A 21,692-nucleotide genomic window follows, 5' to 3' on the forward strand; every position below is an offset into this window, starting at 1 on the left:
TCCTTGTCAGGCCTCTTTTTAAGTAGGACCCTAAATTCTATCAAACTTAGTTTAAATACTTAAAAAGAAACCTTTATATTCCTTTCTTCTATAGTTGTTTTGCTTGGTTGCTTTATTGTTTTGTTTTTTAAATGAGCTTGGAGTGGTGTTTGAGGATTAAAATTCTGTTAGGAAATTTAAAACCTCCCTTAATGCTGCGGTGTTTACCTCTTTCTCTGTTTTGTTTTTTTTTTAACCTCTTTCTCTCTTGATTGTCCATGTTGATTGAATACTGGATAAATAGTATATATTACACATTAACACCAAAGTAGATTTTAAACAGCTCCTTTGAGTTGAGGTGGAATAAAGGACTGGATAGTCAACTCAGTCTTCCATGATAAAACATGACAGACTGGCAGCTTAAACAAGAGAAATGTACTTTCTTACAGTTGTGGAAGTCCCAGGTCAAGGTGCTAGCTGATTCAGTCCCTAGGGAGGCTTTCTTCCTGACTTGCAAACTACTGTCTTCTCACTGTGTCCTCAGTAGCTTTTCCCTGTGTGTTTCAGGGGGCAGAAAGAATAAGAACAAGCTTGGTCTTATAAGGACACCACTCCTATTGGATAGAGCTCCACGTATGACCCCACTTAGCCTTAATTACCTCTCTCAATTCCCTGCCTCCAGATATAGTCACTTTGGGAGTTAGGCCTTCAGTATATGAATTTTGGAGGGACACAGTTCAGTTCATAACAGGGACATCTGGGAGCATTTTGTAAAACTATTACCAGTCCCTATTGCTACCTTTATTGAGAATAAACTCATTTATTGAGGAAAGCAGTTCATTACAGAATGAGAAATGGCCAATTAGTGGCCAGATTTGTCTGGTTAGAGATTTTTATTCAGCTATTTTGCTCCCAGTTCTGTAAGCCTGATTTGCTGGCTTGACTGTATAAAAAATCTGAGGAAATAAGCTTTTTCTGTGAGGATAATGGTAGTAGATACCTTAGAATCAAAGCTTTTCCAGTGATGCTACTATGAGATTCCCCAGATTCAGCTGTCTCTTATCATTCTTTCACTTGAAAACTTAAAGGACTTTTTTTTTTGTACTAGGGATTGAACTCAGGACCTTGCACTTGTGAGGCAGGCGGCAGCACCACTGAGCTAAATCCCTGGCCCTTTTTTTTTTTTTTTTTTTTTGAGGGACTGGTTTCTGATAATGAGGGAAAGTTAAAAAATACAATGCAGAAGGGTTTAATAGGAAATCAAAACTTCCTCACCAATCTGTCCAGTAATTTCCACAAGTAACTGGTGTTATTCGATGTAACCTTCCAGAAATGTTCTGTGTACATGTAAGCACACATGTTTATTCTTCAAAACAAGTAGCGAATGTTCCTTAATAACCAGATCCTCAGGCTCATGGGACACATCCCCAGAGACTACCATTGTTAATATTTGTTATGTGTCCAGAAAACGTCTTAACACAGTTATAGGCAAAACAAATGCATATATACATGAACACAATGCAAGTGTATGTGTGTGTGTGAATGTGTGTATGGGTATATTTTGTCCTCAAAAATTCTACATATTTTATATTTTCAGAAAGTTTATGCTGTCATAGCAGTATATGAGAATATCTTTTTTTTACACTTTTTTAAATTAAAAGAAATTTTTTTTTTTGCTTTTTTGAGATAGGGTCTTGTTGTGTAGTTTGGACTGGCCTTGACCTCACTTTGGTCCAGGCTGGACTTCAACTCATGGTGATACTCTTGTTTCAGCCTCTGGAGTGCTGGCTTGGATTATAGGTACACGCTACCATGAATAGCTACACACTTTTTACTGCATTATATTCCATCTGTCTTTTTGGTTTTGCCAATTTATGGGTGAAAAATAGTATTTCCTTTCTACTATACCTCCAGCTCCTGTACTACTTTTTTTTTTCTTTTCATGCATGCCATGCAAATATCCTACCACTGTGCTACATTCCCAGCCCTCTTTTATTTTTTATTTTTATTTATTTATTTTAATTTTTTGATTTTTCAGACATTTATTTAAAGTAGGATTCTGAAGACTAAATAATTCTTAAAATTATATTTCAGGCTTAATCAAGTTCATAAAAATATTTTGAAGACAGCTGCATCCACAGCTTTCAACTGTGTGATTACTTCTTTGCCCCTTCTCTTTCTTTTCTTTCTCAAATAACCTCTTTGAGATATGGTTCAAGGTAGAATTTATCCTTCTCATATTTTGTCCACTATTCTTTCAGCAAGATCTGATGCTTCAGGCTCAGGTCCAATGCTCTCTTAATGTGAAACATCCTGTCATTATAAAGGTTCTCAGGAAGCCTTCTTATGGCTTCTTTCATGTCTTCGTCTTCGTATATTGTATCATCACGCATTAAGCCCAGCTTGTTGAATCCTGCAGCATTGTAACACCATTTCTGAATACCATCCAGCCACTGGCCTGATGCTGCAACAGCAGGCCTGCTCGCCATTTTGACCCCAGAATCCCAGCCCTCTTAGAGATGGGTTTAATAGGTTGCTGAGGCTGGCCTTGAACTTGAGATTCTCCTGCCTCACCCTCTTGAGTAGCTGGGATTACAGGCATGTGTCATTGTGTCTGGCTGTTTCTCTTTCCCTTTTTTTGTTTGATGTTTTTGAGATAGGGCCTTGGTATGTAGTTAAGACTGGCCTCAAACTCACAGTAATCCTCCTGCTCTAGCCTCCTGAATGCTGGGATTACAGGCGAGCGCCACCACACCCAGCTTGGCTGTTTTTCTTGAATGATGAGTTTACATATATTTAGTTGTTTATCCTTTGTCCATCTAAAAATTATTCTTAAAACTAATTTATGCAGAATCTTATTTAAGATTTAAGAAGTTAGTCCTTTGTCATATGATTTGCACTAGTCTTTTTCAGTTTATTTTTCTTCTTATCTTAGATGTGCGAATCTCAAAGAAAAAGAAGAAATTACCCTCTGATGTGAGTGAAGGGAAAACTGTTTTTATCAGGTATGCCTTCTATTTCAAGAGCTACTGTTTGCATTGTTCTCCTCTTGTCCCTTCCCTTCCCTCCTTTCCCCTTCCTCTTCCCTTCCTCCTCCTTCCCCCTCCTCTCTGTCCTTCCTCTCCTTCTCTCCCTCCCTCTCTTCCTGCTTTCTTCTTTGGCCCTATTTTTGTTCCTAGCCTAGAAGATTAGATGCCATGAGACTGTTAGCACTTCTGATCCCAGGAATCTACAAACAATGAGAAATTTAGGAGAATCAAAACTATAAAACAGAAGATGAGTAATAGCAGAGGTTTTGGTATTTTATCCTCTGAGATTTCATTCTTTATGATTGAGGTGGTATCATTGGAACAAATCAACTCTTCAACTATTAGAAAAATCCTGGTTCTGGACTTTGTTTTAGGGAGAGTGCAGGAGTGATAACCCACTTTTCACAAACGATTTGCCTCTTGGTGCCTAATTTTTTCTTTTTTTTTTTTGGTTTATATATTTGCATCATTTATTTGTAAGTCATAAATAATTCACAAATACTTAATTAATTTTTAAAGCATTGTTGAGAATAAAGTAAGACATGGCATCTGTGTTCAGGAAAACGGGTGGCAGGGATTGGAGGTGAGGTAGGTTTATTGCATGCTTCTGTTTCTGCCCTTCCAGCTACAATAGATTGGTATTTTCATCAGTCAGGACATTCTGAGAATACCTCAGACAGCCTTTTCATCCTTTCCTTGTTTCCACTGCACTGGGGTCATTTGCGTCTGCTTTTAGAGATACATATTTTATCCTTTTGTAGAATCATTTAAGATTATTTTTGTTACACAAGTAACTTACATACATTGTAAAAAGTTTAGGAAGTATCTGAGCAAAATGACAAAGTTAAGACTCTACACTGTTTTAAAATTTAGGCAAACAAAATCTTCCAACATTTTAATTCCACCAAAAGAAGTAAGTATATGTCATGTATCCCTTATCTGAAAAGCATAGGACCAGAAATGTTACAGATTTCAGAGTTTTTTGGATTTTAAAATATGTGCGTAGGCTTTACCAGTTGAGTTGTATCACTAATCCAAAAATCTGAAATCTAAAATGCTTCAAAATCCAGAACTTTTCAGCATTATATCAGTACTCAAGAAGTTTCAGATTTTTTTTTTTAACTGGGTCTTGCTGTGTAATTCAAGCTGGCCCTGAACTCATGGCAATCCTCCTGCTTCAGCCTGCCAAGTGCTGGAATTACAGGTGTGTGCCACCACACTTGGCTTTGAATCTTTGAATTAGAGATACTGTACATGTAGTTTTAATTTTTTTTCAATTAGCTAGTAAACTACCATAGTTGCTTTTGTGTTACTTTGAAGGATTTTCTGACTTTTGTAAAATTTTTAATGAAATCTGAGTTTCTCACAGGAAAACACATCTGAGAGAGGGTGAGAGAGAAGGAGAGCTTTACTTAGTAGCCTGTGAGTCTGAGTCTGTATAAGAGAAAGTCTATAGTAAGAGAAACTAATTTTGGCCACGTCAAGTGAAAAAGTGTTGGATGAACACTGGGGTGTCTCGTAGAAGAAAAATTATTATTTTTTATTTTTTGGTACCGGGGATCGAACTCGGGACCTTGCGCTTGTGAGGCAGGCGCCGGAACCGCTGAGCTAAACCCCCGGCCCAAGAAGAAAAATTATTGAAGAGCAGACCTCAAGAAAGACCCTCACTGCTGGAGGGGACTGCGGGTCTTTTTTCTGGGGAACACCCCTATTTTTTTTTTCTTTTTAATGAGGTATAACATTCTGTAAAGTCAGTTATTCAAAGTGTATAGCTTAGTGAAATTTTTCATATGTATATATTCATGTAATCACCACCCAGATCATGATATAGATATATTTGTAGCACCCTGAGGTCTCCCTCTGGTGAGACTGTTTCTTTCTTTTTATTTATTTTTTTTGAGACAAGGTCTCACTATGTAGTTCAGGCTGGCCTTGAATTCATAGCCATCCTCCTGCCTCAGCCTCCTGAGTGCTGGGATTGAAGGTATTGTGCCACCATGCCGGACTAGTGAGACTATTTTGAAGTTACTCTGCATCTTTAGCTTCTTATCTTTGTATATGTTTATTTAAGCTTCAGATTCCTGGGCAAGAAAGGAAGGTTAGTCCGTTGGGATCAAGGGCACAGTCATATAGCAGAGGCCTGGCTACTGAGGGCCACCCCTATCTATTGGGCCTATTTTTGAACAAAGGGTAGTTGTGAAGAAAGGACACTTGATGTCATTTACTTTGTGCTGGAACACAGGATCTCATTTTGTTGTTGACCTTCCTTATGACTTTTTTGGTTGTATTCTGTAGAAACCTGTCCTTTGACTCAGAGGAAGAGGAAGTTGGGGAGCTCCTCCAGCAGTTTGGAGCCCTTAAATATGTCCGCATTGTCTTGCATCCAGACACAGAACATTCTAAAGGTATTTGCTGTCATTGGCCTCACCTTAAAAGGGTTTTGGTCACTGCCCCAGGCGACCAGCTTACATGAGAGCAAAATATGCTATTCTGAGGGGGTCCACAGTCCATTCCAGCCCATTGGTTTCCATAGAAGCTCAAGGACATTCTGAAGTTGTCTTCTGTAATGTCAAATTCGGCATCTTTAATGATGTTGCCAACCATAATTTTGTCTAAGCATTAAGCTCTTGCTTATTTACTTTAGGGTAATGAATTCCATTTGTTGTTCCTCTTTGAATTTCAGATGTGATAGCATCTCATGGGTATTAATCATTCTGTATTGCTTGAAATTACTGGGGTCTTTTTTTTTCTGTTGTTTTTGTTAGAGATGGAAGCTGACAGAGAAACTTTGCTGCATGGCAACAGTCGGAAGAAAAACTTATGTAGCCAAAGTGCTACCTAAATGAATTTTTTCCCTATAAAGCTATTTATTTTGTGTTGGAAGAGTTAACCACCCCTCATTCTAGTGTGCTACTGTTAGAGAAACATCTTTTTAACCCATTCATAATCCTTGACTTTATAGACTGCAGCCATTCTCCTAAAGCATTGAGTTCTTAATTCTGATTCTTGGTTCCTTTGAGGTCTAGCAAAGCTGTAAACCTTCTCTCTCTGTGGGGAGGGAAATGCCACTTTAGAGAGTTTGTGGGCTCTCTACAGTTTATCCATGGATTAAGAACTCACCCCCCCCCCACACACACCCCTAGTTTTGGGGATCGACCCCAGGCTTTGTGCATGCTGGGCAAGTCCTCCATACACTAGCTATACCCGTGTGTGTGTGTGTGTGTGTGTGTGTGTGTGTGTGTGTGTGTGTGTGTGTGTGTGTGTGTGTGTGTGTGTGTGTGTGTGTGTGTGTGTGTGTGTGTGTGTGTGTGTGTGTGTGTGTGTAGGGGGGGTTGTTGGTTGTTTTGTTTGTTTGAACCTAAACCTTATTTTTCAGATTGCTCGATTTTGGTCTTTACTCAGCTAAAAAAAATGTAAATAAGGCAGTACTGAATAGCTTCCTGGAGATTAGGGATGTAGTCCCAGCTGTGCCACAGTCCAGCTGCTTGATTTTTTGCAGTTATTTAACCATTTTGGACTCTAGTTTCTTATATGTAAAATATGTGGGTTCAACTAGAGTGAATGACTTGAGATGTCTTCAGCTCTGATAGTTACACCTCTTAGACCTTCTTCATTTCCAGTTGTTGTTTTAAAAATCAGCAACTAGAACTCATTAGAATGTTCCTAGTGTAGGTATGATATTGGTTTACTTTAATAATATCCAGTATCTTTTATCTCTTTTTACATTTTCTTTCTTTTTTTAATCACTTTTTGAGCACAGTAGTGTATTGGGTTGTTAGTTTCAGAATGTAGTCTTATATCCTTTTTTTTTTTTTGGTACCGGGGATCGAACTTGGGACCTTGCGCTTGCGAGGCAGGCGCTGGAACCACTGAGCTAAATCCCCGGCCCGAAGAATGTAGTCTTATAATTAATTTGTTAAATTTTTTTTGGTCTATTAATGTGAACAATTAATGATCTTAAGACAATTTTAACTTTTTACTTAATGTATTATCTTCCTAGCTTATATTAATTTTTTGACACCTTTTCTGCCTACTCATGCATCCCTGTCTTCCTTCTGTAATATCCCTCTGAGTGTGCCATTTCACTACCTAGAAGAGCTAAATATTACCTGTAGACTTCTAGAGAAATGTTACGATTCAACCCAATACTGACCCTGGAAATTCCAATGATAAATTCTTAGCTACAGAGAAGTACCCATTTTCTTCATATTAGACGAGTAGGCTAATCTACCTGTTAGAAACACTTCCCCCTGTATTTTCTTCATTACACTTGTCTCATGGTACGAAAAGGTGATTGATTGGTTCCAGAACCAAGGCAGACACCAAAATCTGTGAATGTTCAGATTTCTTACGTAAAATTGCATATAACCAATGCATGTCCTCCCGTATACTTTAAATCATCTCTAGATTACTTATAGTACCTAATACAATGTAAATAGCTCTTAAACTGTATTGTCTTAGGGAATGTCCAAGAGAAAATGTCTCTGCATGTTCAGTGTAGACACATTTTTTTCCCACAATATTTTCATTCTGTGGTTGGTTAAATCCACCAATGCAGGACTCATGGAAATGGAGTCTGATTGTATTTGTTCCTTCCTGTTGAGTATCTGTTAATCTGTATGCTGTGTTAGGTGGTCCTTATTCCGGAGGCATTCATTCTGTTTGGGAAAATAGGACCTGCCCAGTGCTGTAAGAGAGACGTGAGTGGAAAATGGGACGAAATATTACACGTGTTTCTTTTTTGTAAGACATTTTTTTCCCTTTGCTTATAAATTTGTTTGGGTTGCCTGGTCCTGCATCTAACCAATGAATGACAGGCCTTGTGAAGATTCTGGAGCATGAGCCAAGAATTGAGGGTATGGCCTTCTAATTTCCTGTGGTATTCATATAATGGCAGCCTCTTGTACCCCAAGAGGCAGATCTGCTATTATCTGATGCCTCCCAAGTGACTCTGAGACAGTGAGATGTAATTAATTTTAGGGTAAAGTGGTTCCTGCCTCATCTTTTAGTCTTCTTAATAGGCACTCAGTAAGTGATGCTGAATTAAGTTCTCAGCTGGTATTTTTCTACAATTTCTATGGATTTTATTAAGAGAGTTGATAAGGCTGCAGTACTAGGATACATTAGAAAAGATGAAAGAGATAATAAAATTTCACAATGAGAGCACGTATACTATCAGATTTGCCTTTGACCCTTCATTACCTAACATGGAGCCTGTCTCATAGTGCTTAATAAATGGGTGTTTCTTACTCCTTTGATTCTGTGTCAGGTTGTGGCTCTTTGTTGTACAGTATTGTCTTTGGCTTCCTGGTTGACCATAGGAGTTTGAGATCTAACTTAATTTTGTGTCTCTATGTAGGTTGTGCTTTTGCCCAGTTCATGACTCAAGAAGCCACTCAGAAATGCCTCGCAGCTGCTTCTCCAGAGACTGAGGTGAGGAAGGCATTTCTTTTTTCTTTTTGGTTTTTTTGAGAGGGTCTTGCTATGTAACCCTGGCTGGTCTTGACCTTGCAGCAATCCTCCCTCCTTTCTTAGACTCTTGAGTGCTGGGATTACAGGCATGCACCACCACACCCAGTTTAGGAAGGCATTTGTTTTGCTCTATAACTGGTGGTAAATTTATGACATGTATGCCACAGCAGGCTGTTGTATCATTGAAAGCTCTGAAAGGTTCATCATCACTACACTGTAAGATAGGAGATAGTGGTTCCTGTGGCCAATATACAGTGTTCCAAGTTTTATTAAGAATAAAATTAATACTGAGAACTTGGTGTTTGGTAGGCACCGAACTTTACATGTATTACTTTATTTAATCAGTATATCAGTCCTATTAGGTAGATAGAATTATCCCCATTTCTTAGTCCAGGAAACAGGTAAATAATGTCTGATATTGATTGCTGTGTGGGTGTCAGCTTCTGTCCTAGACTGATAATATGAACGACTAGAACGAGAAGGTATTAAGAAATCCATGAAGGCTGTAATCCCAGCACTTGGGAGGCTGAGGCAGGAGGATTGCTCTGTTTGAGGCCAGCCTGAACTGCATAGCAAGACCTTATCTCAAAAAACCAAAAAAAAAAAAAAAAAAGAAAGAAAGAAAGAGAAGTGAAGCACATGTTTAAGAGATAAAGTACGTATATTATTGAGAATGTTTTAATGTATTCTATGACCAAGTATACATTGTTTTGAGATTATTCTTTATTGCATTATCTCTTAAGTTCTCTTGAGTAGTTAGTACTACCATTTCATTAGCTTTATTTAGAATACTAAAAACTTGTCTGTTAACAGATCATTTTTCTCAATTTGGGCCTACTTTAATTCTAATCAACTCCCATAAAGTAATTCCTTACTGCTGATTACCCTCAGTACATTTTTTTTTTTTAAAAAATAGGGTTGTGCTATACAGTTCAGGCTGGTCTTGAACTCAAAGCAATCCTCCTGCCTCAGCCTCCTGAGTGCTGGGATAATAGGGATGTGCCACCACAGCCAGCTTGCCCTCAATATACCTTTTGCACAGCTAGACTCAATGCTGTGAGACTCAGGGATCCACTTGTAGCTGGCCAGGCTGAAACATCCTGGGGCGTGGCTTCCATAGCATAATTGTACTATGGTTCACTGATTCCTTTTTGTTGATGTTCCTTGTCAGGAGCTTAGTTTCTGCTCGTTACATATTTGAAGAGAGAATTGCAATCTGTTACAGGGTGGTGGGCTTAAACTGAATGGCCGGCAGCTGAAGGTTGACTTGGCCGTTACCCGTGACGAGGCTGCAAAACTTCAGACAAAGAAAGTGAAGAAGCCTACTGGAACCCGGAACCTCTATTTGGCCCGAGAAGGCTGTGAGTAGTGGAATGGGGTGGGAGCCAAGCTTTTAAGTAGCTGGCCTTGTGCCATGACAGTAAGCCAGCAATTGTATGTTTTGGAGCATGTTTCAAATAAAAAAAAAAAGACCAAATTTCTTCCTTTACTGGATTATGTTGTTATTCTACTTTAGTAGATATGGCTATTAGGCAGCTTTCACCCATTTTGTGGATTAACCAGTCTCATTATCTTTTGTGCCTGATTGCTTTTAGACTTTTTCATTAGAGGTTTGGCAAGGCAAAAAGGAAGGAAAAACTCAGATTATCTTTGCACCTTCTGAAGGAATTGAAAATTGTGACTAAAATTTCTCTTTTGGATTATTCATGAATTTAAAATGTGCAACTAGAACCTTTCCTTCATGTCAGAAGGGAAATCAGAAATTAGTTTGAAGTAAAAAAAAGGTCCCTTTTTCTAGGTCACATAGTATTTCTCAGCCTGCTTCCTGCCCAGCTGCCCCATCCTGACTAGTCATGTGAGGCACCAGCCTTTGATCTTAAGCCTCTATGGCAGTACGTCTATTCTCCAGGCTAGCTTGTCTTACTGCTGAATGATTGTCCCCCAACTACATGAGGAGCAGATAAGTTTCAGAGGCAGGTTATAGGTAGAACATTTTGTATTCTGAATGCCTTAATTGTGCTTATTTTCAGAACTTCCTCCACGCCTTTCTATGTAACACTGTGTATGTCTGTGAGAGGAGAGGAGAATAACAACAAAAATCACAAAATGTTCAGTGTTTTAGTCCTTGAGAGCAGCTCTTAAGCTCAGAACTTAGCCCTGTAACCTATTTTTGGACTTAACCAAATGTCACCATGTCCTGGCCAACATAGTCCTCTGGGCCTTGTACAAAGAGTTTGCATCATTCAAATCACATTCCTCCTGTTGCTCAGTGAAAATTCCCTTGGTAATGTCTTGGCCTTTTTTCCTTTTTCTGCAGTGATCCGTGCTGGGACGAAGGCTGCTGAGGGTGTGAGTGCTGCTGATATGGCCAAACGAGAACGGGTAGGTAGTTTAGCCACCAGCCTTCAGGTTCTGCATAGTTTGTAAATCAATCAGAAACAATTACTGAATGCTGTATTTGCTCACCAAAGAGCCAAGTGTAAGGTACAGACCTTCTTTACACTCTTGTTAGAGAGAAAAGCACACAGGTGAAAGAGCAAATAACCTGACATTATTTGTAGTATTATATTGGTGTTATATGCCATTGTAAGAACTGGTCTTATTCTGGTTTACCTAATTCTCAGTAGTAAAGTTTTGCTGAATAACATGCTCCCAGATCGTGCAGTAGACACAGAGGGACTAGGGCTGTGCATGATTGTCAGCATAAACATAGAATAATATTGGAAAGGAAGATCAGTATGGCCTGGAGGTACTAGGATAGGGAGGAGATGTGGATTTTGTAAGGAGTGACTAAACTGCCAGTTGGGAGGTGTTAGTATCTCCAGATTATAAAATCACTTCAGGTAAAGTCTGTATTGTAGGGGTTTCCACTGTTAACTGATATCATTAAGTTCTCTACTCCTTGGCAAGTTCAAGGTCCTGAGTTTGATTCCTGGTACCCCCAAAAAAGAAAGAAAGAAAGCCTAGAAAGGTGATAGTAGTGATAACCCTTAGCAGAATTAGCTAGAACTTAAAGTGCAGAAAATGCTGAGCAGAGATGAGAATATAGTGACAGCCAGAAGCATTGGCTCTTTTTTCACAATGCATAGGTTCTATAGTAGCGTTCTCAGCTTTTTTGGTAGTAAGCATCTGGAAATCATGGTATTTGGGGGAGCATTGTATGCCCCTTTCTGACCCCAGTGCAATAATGACATACTGAATTTTAGAACTAATTTTGTTAGCAAGAAGCTCACTAGATTATATGTATGCATTATAAATTCACAGCAGGCACGGCTCTTTCTGGGAGAAAAATAATCTGTTGAACTTAGACATGATGGTCTCTTCAGATGTCCCTTTAATATTCTTTCCAGAGTATTTGTTTATTTTGCAATTTCTGAGTACCTTTACCAAATAAGAAGCAACAGGAATGAGAAGACTTGATAAAAGGAAAAAAAGAGAGCTTTTTTTCTACTTACCTAGTTTTAAAAAAACAAATTAGAATATCATCCTTCATTTCTCTTCAGAGACAGGTCACCAGGGCACTAGTGTTTGTGGCAGCGCCATTGAGGGAGCAGTGTTAAGAGCAGAATATGCTTGTGTAGTTATGGACAGGACTTTGCCTCAAGGTGGCAGAGTTGAGATGAGACACCTTTCTTTCAAGTATTGTCTAAATGAGTTCCATTTCCTTTTGGAAGGAAGCACTAGATAATTATTTTGAGTTAGTAGATAGATGAGGACCAGAAATAGATGTTAACGGCAGTATTATTTCTTATTTATTGGGGTCACATTTATTTATATGGGTCACATTTTGAACTTGGAGTTTTTTCTTTTATAATCTCATTTTGGCCTCACATCAGTGCTAAGAGATTCGTATTATGTTTTCATCTGCAGTTCCATTATTTGGATGAGAAATCAAGTCTCTAAAATTTTGTGTGACAGTTGGAGGTGGTGGCACATACCTCAATGTCAGCACTCAGGAGGCTGAGGCAGGTGAATTGTGACCTCGAGGCCATCCTAGGCTACATAGCAAGTTCAGGTAGTGAGACCCTGTCTCAGAAAAGACAAAAACAAAAAGATACCATGTGATTTCTCCAGTTCAATGGCTTTCTAGTTTAGACTTGAGGCTGGAACCTGTGATTTTACCACCCAGTATCTTGCCTCTTTGAACCTTCCTTTTCCTATGTTGGGTAAAATAAGGCTGTAAGGGTGGGCAGTTTCCTTCCTTTTTCTGTATGTGTGGTTTTATGGGATGGGGACCTAGTTCTCTCCTTTTGGAGAATTATGAACCTGCCTTTTAAAAGGTGGATTGTACTGTTAACAAGTTTTTGGTTTTAAATTTTTTTCAGTTTGAGCTACTGAAGCATCAGAAACTTAAGGACCAGAATATCTTTGTCTCGCAGACCAGGCTCTGCCTGCACAATCTTCCAAAGGCTGTGGATGACAAACAGCTTAGAAAGCTGCTGCTGAATGCCACTAGAGGGGAGAAGGGGGTACACATCAAGGAGGTGAGTATTGCTTTTCCCTTTCAGAACTTTGTTCTCCTAGGTTGGACCAAGTGTTTGTTTCTGTCTGTGGTGCCGGCTTGTCAGCAGATTTTCTTCTGGACATATTGTCAGCATGCAAGGCTGAGTTTGGCAGTTTTCTTGGTTTTGGTTTTTTCTTCTTAGAAAAACTTAGGAGAACTGTCTTTTACATCTGACCAAATTCCAGCAGAATGTGAGGAAGTATCCTCATGAATTAATTTAGCAAGTATTTATTTTGGGGTGTTTTTGTTTGTTTTTTGAGACAGGGTGTCACTATGTAGTTCAGGCTGGCCTCGAACTCACGGCAATCCTCCCACCTCAGCCTTGTGAGTGCTGGGATCACAGGCTGTGCCACCATGCCCCTCTAGCAAGTATTTATTAAATGCCTGCGTTTCCTCAGCATTGCACTAGATGGTGTAATATGATTGCAGAGAAAATAAGAGCATTTTACTAGGAGTTAGGCTCTTACCTGATGGGAAGTACCCAGTGGTGAGCAGAGGGATCCGTGCACACCTTCAACAGTTGAATTAGAGAACACTGGGTTCCCAGCAGGACTTGATTTCACCGTCTGTGAGTACAGAATCCTCTCTTCTGCCCCCATAGCACCCTTCATGGGTCACTTTGGTACCACTTAATGCTATACTGGCCAGAAATTGTCAACCACGCTGATCTTTGGGCAAGTGTTATCTTATTATCTCCAAATCTTTGGTCCATCCTGGCAACTGGTAATCTCTTAATCAGTATTTATTGTAAATGTGCCATTGCTAATTGGGTCTGCTTTGCTCTATTCCATCACCATAAATGGTGTTCCTCATCCCTGAAAGTTCCAAAGGCATGCTTTGGGATTGGGGAGATGACGTCGGAGAATGTGAGTATGTCAGCACATATCTCACCCCTGCTCTGAGTGTTATTGGCATAGGGGTCATTTGTGTAATTTCTCATGTCAGCATCCACCATAATTAGTGTTTGTACATTTACAACCTGTTGTAATTTAGAGAAATTTCTGTGTATTCTATACATACTGTATACTGATTATCTCTTAATTCTTTTGTTGTTGTTGTTGTTTTTGGTACTAGGGATTGAACTTGAGACCTTGCACTTGTGAGGCAGGCGGCAGAATCACTGAGTTAAATCCCCAGCCCTTAATTCTTTCATTTGTTATAAGTATGGTGTTTCTGCAAGATAGTGTCTTAAAAACAGGAGTTTGTTGGATGCTTCTCTTGATTCCCCTGCAGTGCAGAGTAGCAGAGTAGCAGCATGTAGGCTCAGAGTGGGTACTGGATATAACCCAAGGGTTACATCCAAGTCTCCCCTGTAGTTAGACATCTCCATTACATGAGAACAACAACTCAGGGATAATCCCATGTAAATAATCAGTTTTCTCAAAATAGCCTATGAAACCTCAGTGCCCCAATGTCTGCTACATCCTGCTTTAGGATTTAGGGAAAAATCTTGCCAGAGAGCACTTGACCCCAAGCAAAGGAAGCTGAAACTTCTTGTATTTTTGAGGCTGCGTGCTAGGGCGACTTCTTCCTATGCCTGAAATGTTTTCATCGTTTACAGTCATTAGGCCTCCTTTCATTAGTTTCCTTTCCAGGGGCTTTCTTCAGTGATGAGAGCTATAGGCAGTTCTCCACTCTCAGTGATGACTTGTTATGTAACTTAAAGTACCATGTACCTCTTAGCTTGTATGTATTATGAACAGTTAGTTATTAGGAATTTTCCTCAGGAAGTCTTCTTATATTTATGTGCTTATTTGTAGGTCTGTGTTGATGTTTATAAATTCTTAGAAAGCAAGAAAATACCTAATCTGTTTTGTGCTCTCAGTAGGTGTATTCTAATTAGATGGAGTTATTCCAGTATTTTTTTGTTATGATGGCATAAGTGAAGATTCTGTTTCTATAAACTAGTTTCCTTCCGCTTCCCCTTCCCCTCCCTCCCTTCCTTCTTTCCCTTTTTTCCTTCCCTGAGGTGCTGGGGATCAAATCCAGTGTCTTGTACATGCTAGGCAAGTGCTGTAGCACTGAGCCACACCCCCAGCCCATAAGATAATTTCTCATTGACTGCATTAAAGTACTTCATGTTAGTCAAGGCTTCTTACTTTATAATTACTGCTTCTTTTGTTCTACTCATAGTGTAGGGTAATGCGAGACCTTAAAGGAGTTCATGGGAACATGAAGGGCCAGTCCCTCGGCTATGCTTTTGCTGAGTTCCAGGAGCATGAGCATGCCCTGAGAGCCCTCCGCCACATCAACAACAACCCAGAAGTCTTTGGGCCTCACAAGGTTAGTCTCATCATCTGGGGAGAGCTGGTTTCTGAGGGCCAGCTGCAGAAGGTCTATTTTGTCTACTCCCTGTTTCCTCTGACACTAGGGTGGTGGGAACAAGTAGCAAGTGGGCAGGTGTGGGGGCGGAATGAGTGGCAATTGTAGGTGATAAGAAGATTACCAAGAGCTCTAAACTGGCTAGGCTGCTTATAGAACTGGCCCTTTACCTGCAAGTAGAGAAAGCGAGCAGTGACCTCTGTGTTGCAGGAGGGGGGGGGGGGGACAACTCAGCTCCTTCTACTCAGATTAAAGTCTGATTTGCCTGAGGTCCTGGGTTCAATTCCCAGCATGGATGGGAAAGTAATGAATAATATTTTGTCTCCCTCTGATGCAGAGACCAATAGTGGAATTCTCTTTGGAAGATCGAAGGAAACTTAAAATGAAGGAACTGAGGATCCAGCGTAGCCTGGTACAAAACTTAAATTGTTCTTTATTTTTATTATTATTTTTAAGGACATAATTAAACTTTAATTTTGTTCAGTTTGTGATTCTGTTCCCTTAGAGTGGTTCTCTCCCCAATTAGGAATTTTGACTTTTTCCTCTCAGTTCCCTAGCACTCTCTAGGCCATCTTCTCCTTGCTAGCCCATCTTGTGTTAGGACAGAGGAGAGGCAGACCAGTGTTCTTAGTAGTCATTAGTTTTTGTATAGTGTTTGGTGTGAGCCATGGTGAACCTAATGGCTGAGGTGAAGGTTTTACATCACCTATGGTTTCAGCTGTCTCTTCCCGAATTCCTTTTTCTTCTTTGATGGGTCCAGAAATGTGATGCCTGATGCTTTTAGTACTGTTTCTAATCTTGTGTGGTAGAGAGGGATAACAGGGACTTTGGGAACAGAAATACTTGCATTCAAACCCTAGTTCTGCCCCTTTTTTGCTACATGTTCCTTGGCAAATTATTTCCTCTCTCAGCCTATTTATAAGATAGGGTAACAACATCTGTCTCACTTAACTGATGAGGATTAAGTAATTGTCATTGCCTAGCTTGCTCTATGCTCAGCATGGATTTAGTACTCGTTCTCTTGCCCATCTTTCCCTAGAACATGCAGGGCCAGATTATTGTGGATTACATGACTATTGCAGCTCTCACCAATGTCATATCTTAACTTTCCTATGTAGTGAACATTTGTAGTCTTTGTGATGTGTGCCAAGAACATGACCAATGGGTGAGTGATTTCAGTGGTTAAAACAGTGATTCTGGGTTAGAGAACCTGGGAGCTGGTTATTGTTCAGATCGGCATTTTACCTCAGCTAATACAGCTGTCTCCTGAATTTAACCATTGTTTCAGGGTGACCTGTATTATTTGTTGCCTACTTGGATGCACATACTATGCTTTCCCCTGACTTAGAAGGGTACTTCTCACCTTCCACATTCAAATCAGATGAGCCTTCCTCAAGTAGCCTTCTCCCACCTCTCAGATAAGTCCTCATCACTTGGACTTTCCTGAACTTCTTTAAACAGTTTTATTTTTTTAGTTTGCTTTACTCGTGAATGCATTTCTTATCTCTACCCAGCTATGAATCCTAAAATGTAGACACTTAAATCTTTTATATCTGTTTCCTTGCCATTTAGAAACAGTCTGGCACATAATAGGCAAACAATAGATGTAGGTTGTATCAGTGCACTTATCTGGATCTTTAAGGTAAGAGGGCAAAATAACAAACACTTATTTAAGTTAACATTAATTTCTCTTGAATCTTCTTCCATTTTTATTGCAAATAAATCTGATACTCTTTTAAACCTTCGTTGTTTGAAACCATAGCATCTTTTCCTAGTCTTCATTTATTCTTTCTCTAATGCTGTTCCTTTCCTTATCTAGGTCTGAGTTTTTGACTTACATCATTTTCCTTCTCTCTGAAGAAATTTGTTCAGCATTTCTTGCAAAGCAGATCTGGTAACACATTCCTCAGTTTTTCTTTGTCTAAGAAGTTCTTTATTTCTCCTTCACTTTTGAAAGATAAATTTTTTGGATACAGAATTCTAGGTTGGTGATGTGTATATATATTTTTCTTTCAGGACTTTAGATATCTCAGTCCACTCTTTTCTTGCTGTGCGGTTTCTGAGGAGAAATGAATATAATCTTATCCTTATTTCTTTATATAATATGAAGATAGCCCCTGACTTCTTTCAAGATTTTTTTCTTTAAGATTTTTGTTTTTGCTATTCTATAGTTTGACTCTGATATGTTCAGGTGTGGATTTTTTTGTGTGTTTATCTTTTCGTTTTTGTCTCAGTACCTAGACCTATGACTTCATGTCTATCATTGAGTTTGAAAAATGCTTAGCCTTTATTACTTCACTTCCTCTGGTGTGGTTTTCTTTCTTTTCCTGGTTTTCCTTCCATGTGTGCTACAGCTTTTGTAATTGTCCCCTCACTTCTGCCTTTTGAGTCTTGGGTGAATACTATACTCTATTTCTATGATATGGGAAGGAGAATGGTTATTTTGTATCCACTACCCAGTAACCCGCTGGTACAATGGCAGGGCTTCTGAACTTTAGGCTCCAGCTAAGTGAGGGAAGAATTCCCCTTCTTTCACCACACTCATATAATGCTCCTCCTCTGGTGAGTATTGACAGCAAACTTACCTCATCCAGAAGCCAGATAGCAGTTTCTTATTTTATGCAGCAAAAAATGAAATCGAAGGCTGCAACTGGTGAGCCTCAAAAGCAGAAGAAAGAGCCTGTAAAAGAGAAGCAACAGAAGGCAGCTCAAAACCACACACAGGATCAAAGCAAGGGGCCCCCAAGGCAGAAGGGGAAGATGGGCTCCACCTCATGGACAGGGTTCCAAACCAAGGCTGAAGTAGAGCAGGTGGAATTGCCTGATGGAAAGAAGAGAAGAAAGGTCCTGGCGCTCCCCTCTCATCGAGGCCCCAAAATTAGGTGAGATGCAGGAGGGCGGCACAGAACAGGGTGGCTTCCATGCTCGTTTGTTTTTATGGAGTTCTTTTCCTCTTTGTGGCATTCATTTGGATGCAAGATGCTTGGTCGTGTGCCAGGCCCACCTGGGAGGGGGTTGTTAATACATAAGGCTGTATCAGCAGGGCTGTTACTCTTGAATCACATAGTAGAGAGAGCCTCAGAGGAGCCTTCCAGGACAGGGTTTGAAGCCATTTTTCTCTTTTGACAAGCTTCTTCCTCTCCAGATGGCCAGCTCTGTCAGCTGAGGGCACATAACTTGACGCTCACCTGTAATTTGTATTTTTTTTTTCTGGTACTAGGGATTGAACTCATGACCTTACGCTTGTGAGGCAGGCACAGTGCCACTGAGCTAAATCCTCAGTCCTGTAATTTGTATTTGAGACAACAAATTTAGTGTTGTTTACAAAAATGGATCTTTATGAAATATTTGTTAAGCCAATAAAAGTTTTTGTGATTTCTATGAAGTTTTAAGTAAAAACAAAAAAGCCCTCTGAAATACAAAACAAACAGTAAGTGTGCATGGAACCATAGGATAGTCTGTTGCAGGATCCCATTTTAGAGCGACGGAACTTATCCTGGGCTTAGAAAGAACTATGTTAAAAAAAAAAAAAGAATTTATCTCTTGAGCTGAGAGAACTCAGAAGGACTCAGGGTGACATTTGGCCATCTTATTCCAGGTTGCGAGACAAAGGCAAAGTGAAGTCCCTCCCTCCCAAGGAGCCAAAGCCCCAGATAAAGCAGTGGAAGCAAGAGAAACAGCAGCAGTCGTCCAAGCAGGTGAGTTCTGCAGGGCATGTCGTTATGGTGTGAGGAGACTCTGCTGTGCGCAGCACTTGGTGCGCTGGTCAGTTCAGCACTCAGGCTTCTTGGGTTACAGCTACATGCAGGGCTGTGGCTCTTGAAAGGTTGTGTCTGCTCTTATACATGTGCTTTATATTTCCTAAATCTCTGTTCATTATTTATTATATACTATCTACTCTTTCTTATAGCCTTTTTTTTGAGACAAGGTCTTGTTATGTAGTCCAGGCTGGCCTCAAACTCACAGTGATCCTCCTGCCTCAGCCTCCTGTGTGCTGGAATCACTGTAGCTTTTTGTTTGTTTGTTTTGGTACCAGGGATTGAACTCAGGACCTTGCACTTACAAGGCAGGTGTGGTGCCACTGAGCTAAATCCCCAGCCCTAGGGATCACTGTAGTTTTAACAGCCAAAGAGTAGTGTTATGTTAAACCATTATCTCATTATGGGTTGCATAATGGTGATTTTCTAGTTCAGACATTTATTTTTAAATATTTTAGTAGAATTCTAGAAAGAAGAATCTTAGTTACCACAAAGTACCATTTGTATTGGAAAATCAGAGGAAGTGCTTACTTTTTTTCCTCTCTTTATTGGGTTTCCAGAGTAATTGCTCTACCAACCAATAGGATTTTTTTTATTATGAAGTCCTAAGTTTCATATACTCGATGTGTTTTAATCAGTTATAGTATTATTCTTATCCTGATCTTAGGCTAGCACAAGCTTCTTCAGGTTGGCTCCCGAGTCCTTCCGACATGACCTTTTTGTTCTGGGAAGTGTTCTTGCTTTCTAGTACAAGAAGTCCCAGATTGATTTTATATGCTTCTTCCCCAGTCCTGGCATTAACCATTTTTCCAAAGAGCCTTAGTTCTTTTTATTGGGAAATATTGGTGCTGTGTTCTTGAAAATTTGAGATCAAGCTTTATTTTCTCTTCCCTAGTCCATCTCCTTGAAGGGTGAAAGAAACATCAACTTTGCATCCTATTTAAGAAATCTCTCTGGGAAATTTTTGACTTTGCATACTGTATTCTAGGATCTCTGTCTGAAATTCCATAAAGTGGTAGTACTTTTGGTAAGCGCAGAGGCAGATGAGGTTCCAGATGCTGGGTCGTGTTGAGGTGAAAGTGAGCATTTGGGAGCTAGAGTGAGAGAGGCCTCAAAACACCCAAATAGCACTTTAGTTGGGTCCTGCTGCCATGCACTCTTGGTCTGATCCCAACCACTGCATGATTCCTTTTGAGCTTTTCTTTCCAGAGGTCTCTCTGGAAGCCCACTTCTTCTGGTAAACATAATATCTGTACCTACTTGCTTTTTGTCTTGGGTGGCCTGAAGGTAAAGTGATATTTAGAGTTTAAAAATAATTATCTTCTGCCTCTTTTATTTTCTTTTGTAGGTTCCAAGGAAAAAAGCTAAGGGAAATAAGATAGAAGCTCACTTCAACCAGCTGGTCGAACGATATAAGCAGAAACTGTTGGGACCTTCTAAAGGTGCACCCCTTGCAAAGAGGAGCAAATGGTTTGATAGTTGATGCAGCTGGCAGCCTGGTTAAGAAACTTTCGGGTGAAGCTCAGAACCCCGGTCTACCTCTGTATCTGTCACTGAGGGAAAGAAGATCCCTGAGGATCTCTCTGTTGGGAGACTTCTTGGGCTGTGCACTTCTGAACTTTGATCCCCCTCTGATGTGTCCTTAGTCACAAATACCCCCAAAAAGTCATGATGTTTCTTGCATATTATCCATATTATTGTCTGAAGTTGTATGTATGATTATTACTCATTTTTTTATTCTCTGATTCTCAAATGAAAACAATTGTAAAACATTCTGGAGTACTGAATTTTTAAGATGTATATTTTGTTAGGCATCCTCTAAATGAGATACTGTGTGGCTTTTTGAATAACAGGACTGGGTTTTATTTCTAATATATGTAAATTTTTTATTATTTGTGAATATTTTTGACATTCCTGACTAATTCAATTATTTGGTCCTGTATACTTCAGGAGTTGACTAAATAAGAACAGAAAAATGCACACTAACCTAATCTCTGCAGGTGGGGCACACTGAGTTAGCAGTTGAGGGTAGTAATTCTGGCGCAGAGCAGTACTTCCTGAGTGTCTGCCACACGAGGGGAATGGATGGTGGCTGACATCAGTTTGCAGTGGTACAGATGCTTGCCTGGCCCGTGATGCCCTGCAGTTCCCTCATGGAGCACTTCCTCCTAGGGACTCAGAAGTAGTGGGTGTGGGAAATGGCAGTGAGGATGAGGCCCAGGCTCCAGCCTAGGTGCCATTATTCTGTGGATTTTCTTCGGGTCTTAGTTTCCTCATCTGTAGAATAAGCAGTTTAAATGTTGCCTCCTAGTTCTAAGCTCTTCTAGTTTATCCTTATCCATATTCAAATTTGTTCTCTTTTCTAAAGAAAAACTCAGATGCAGGTAAATATTAGGGAGTCAGGGTCCACAAGGATCCTGCTGACATGAAGAATGGGCAGAGTTTGAAAGGGGAAAATCACTGGGGACAAACAAATCCTGTGTCTGGGTCTACAAACCTAGCTGCATAGCTTCTGGTGGGAGAATCAGAGTCATTGAATTCCTGTTACAAAGCAGCAGCTGGGCCACCGCAGGCGTAGTGGGACTTTTAGGCTGTCTCAGTAGATATTTGAGGTCTCAAGTGAGGTGC

At 39.9% G+C, this 21,692-nt stretch overlaps 1 protein-coding gene and 1 pseudogene across 3 annotated transcripts in view; one reads left to right on the plus strand and one right to left on the minus strand.

Annotated features, from left to right (window-relative positions):
* Positions 1–20,836, plus strand: part of Rbm28 (RNA binding motif protein 28) — a 30,641-nt gene extending 9,805 nt beyond the window's left edge. For 2 of the 3 annotated variants that reach the window (XM_004856399.4, XM_004856400.3), the window contains exons 9-19: positions 2,915–2,984; positions 5,304–5,413; positions 8,368–8,441; positions 9,706–9,841; positions 10,798–10,862; positions 12,806–12,964; positions 15,118–15,267; positions 15,644–15,718; positions 17,932–18,188; positions 18,905–19,004; positions 20,413–20,836. In XM_004856399.4, the coding sequence (XP_004856456.1) occupies positions 2,915–2,984; positions 5,304–5,413; positions 8,368–8,441; positions 9,706–9,841; positions 10,798–10,862; positions 12,806–12,964; positions 15,118–15,267; positions 15,644–15,718; positions 17,932–18,188; positions 18,905–19,004; positions 20,413–20,547 (1,331 nt within the window). In that variant the 3' untranslated portion in view covers positions 20,548–20,836. The remainder of the gene's footprint in view (positions 1–2,914; positions 2,985–5,303; positions 5,414–8,367; positions 8,442–9,705; positions 9,842–10,797; positions 10,863–12,805; positions 12,965–15,117; positions 15,268–15,643; positions 15,719–17,931; positions 18,189–18,904; positions 19,005–20,412) is intronic. The other variant, XM_021237583.2, reaches the window with a different exon arrangement.
* On the minus strand, positions 2,136–2,555 carry LOC101721533 (cytochrome b-c1 complex subunit 7 pseudogene; annotated as a pseudogene).
* Positions 20,837–21,692: the final 856 nt, after the last annotated feature.

Source organism: Heterocephalus glaber, unplaced genomic scaffold (genome assembly GCF_053883595.1).
Source record: "Heterocephalus glaber isolate CG9 unplaced genomic scaffold, H.glaber_assembly_v1.0 deba00000546, whole genome shotgun sequence".
Classification (NCBI taxonomy): domain Eukaryota; kingdom Metazoa; phylum Chordata; class Mammalia; order Rodentia; family Bathyergidae; genus Heterocephalus; species Heterocephalus glaber.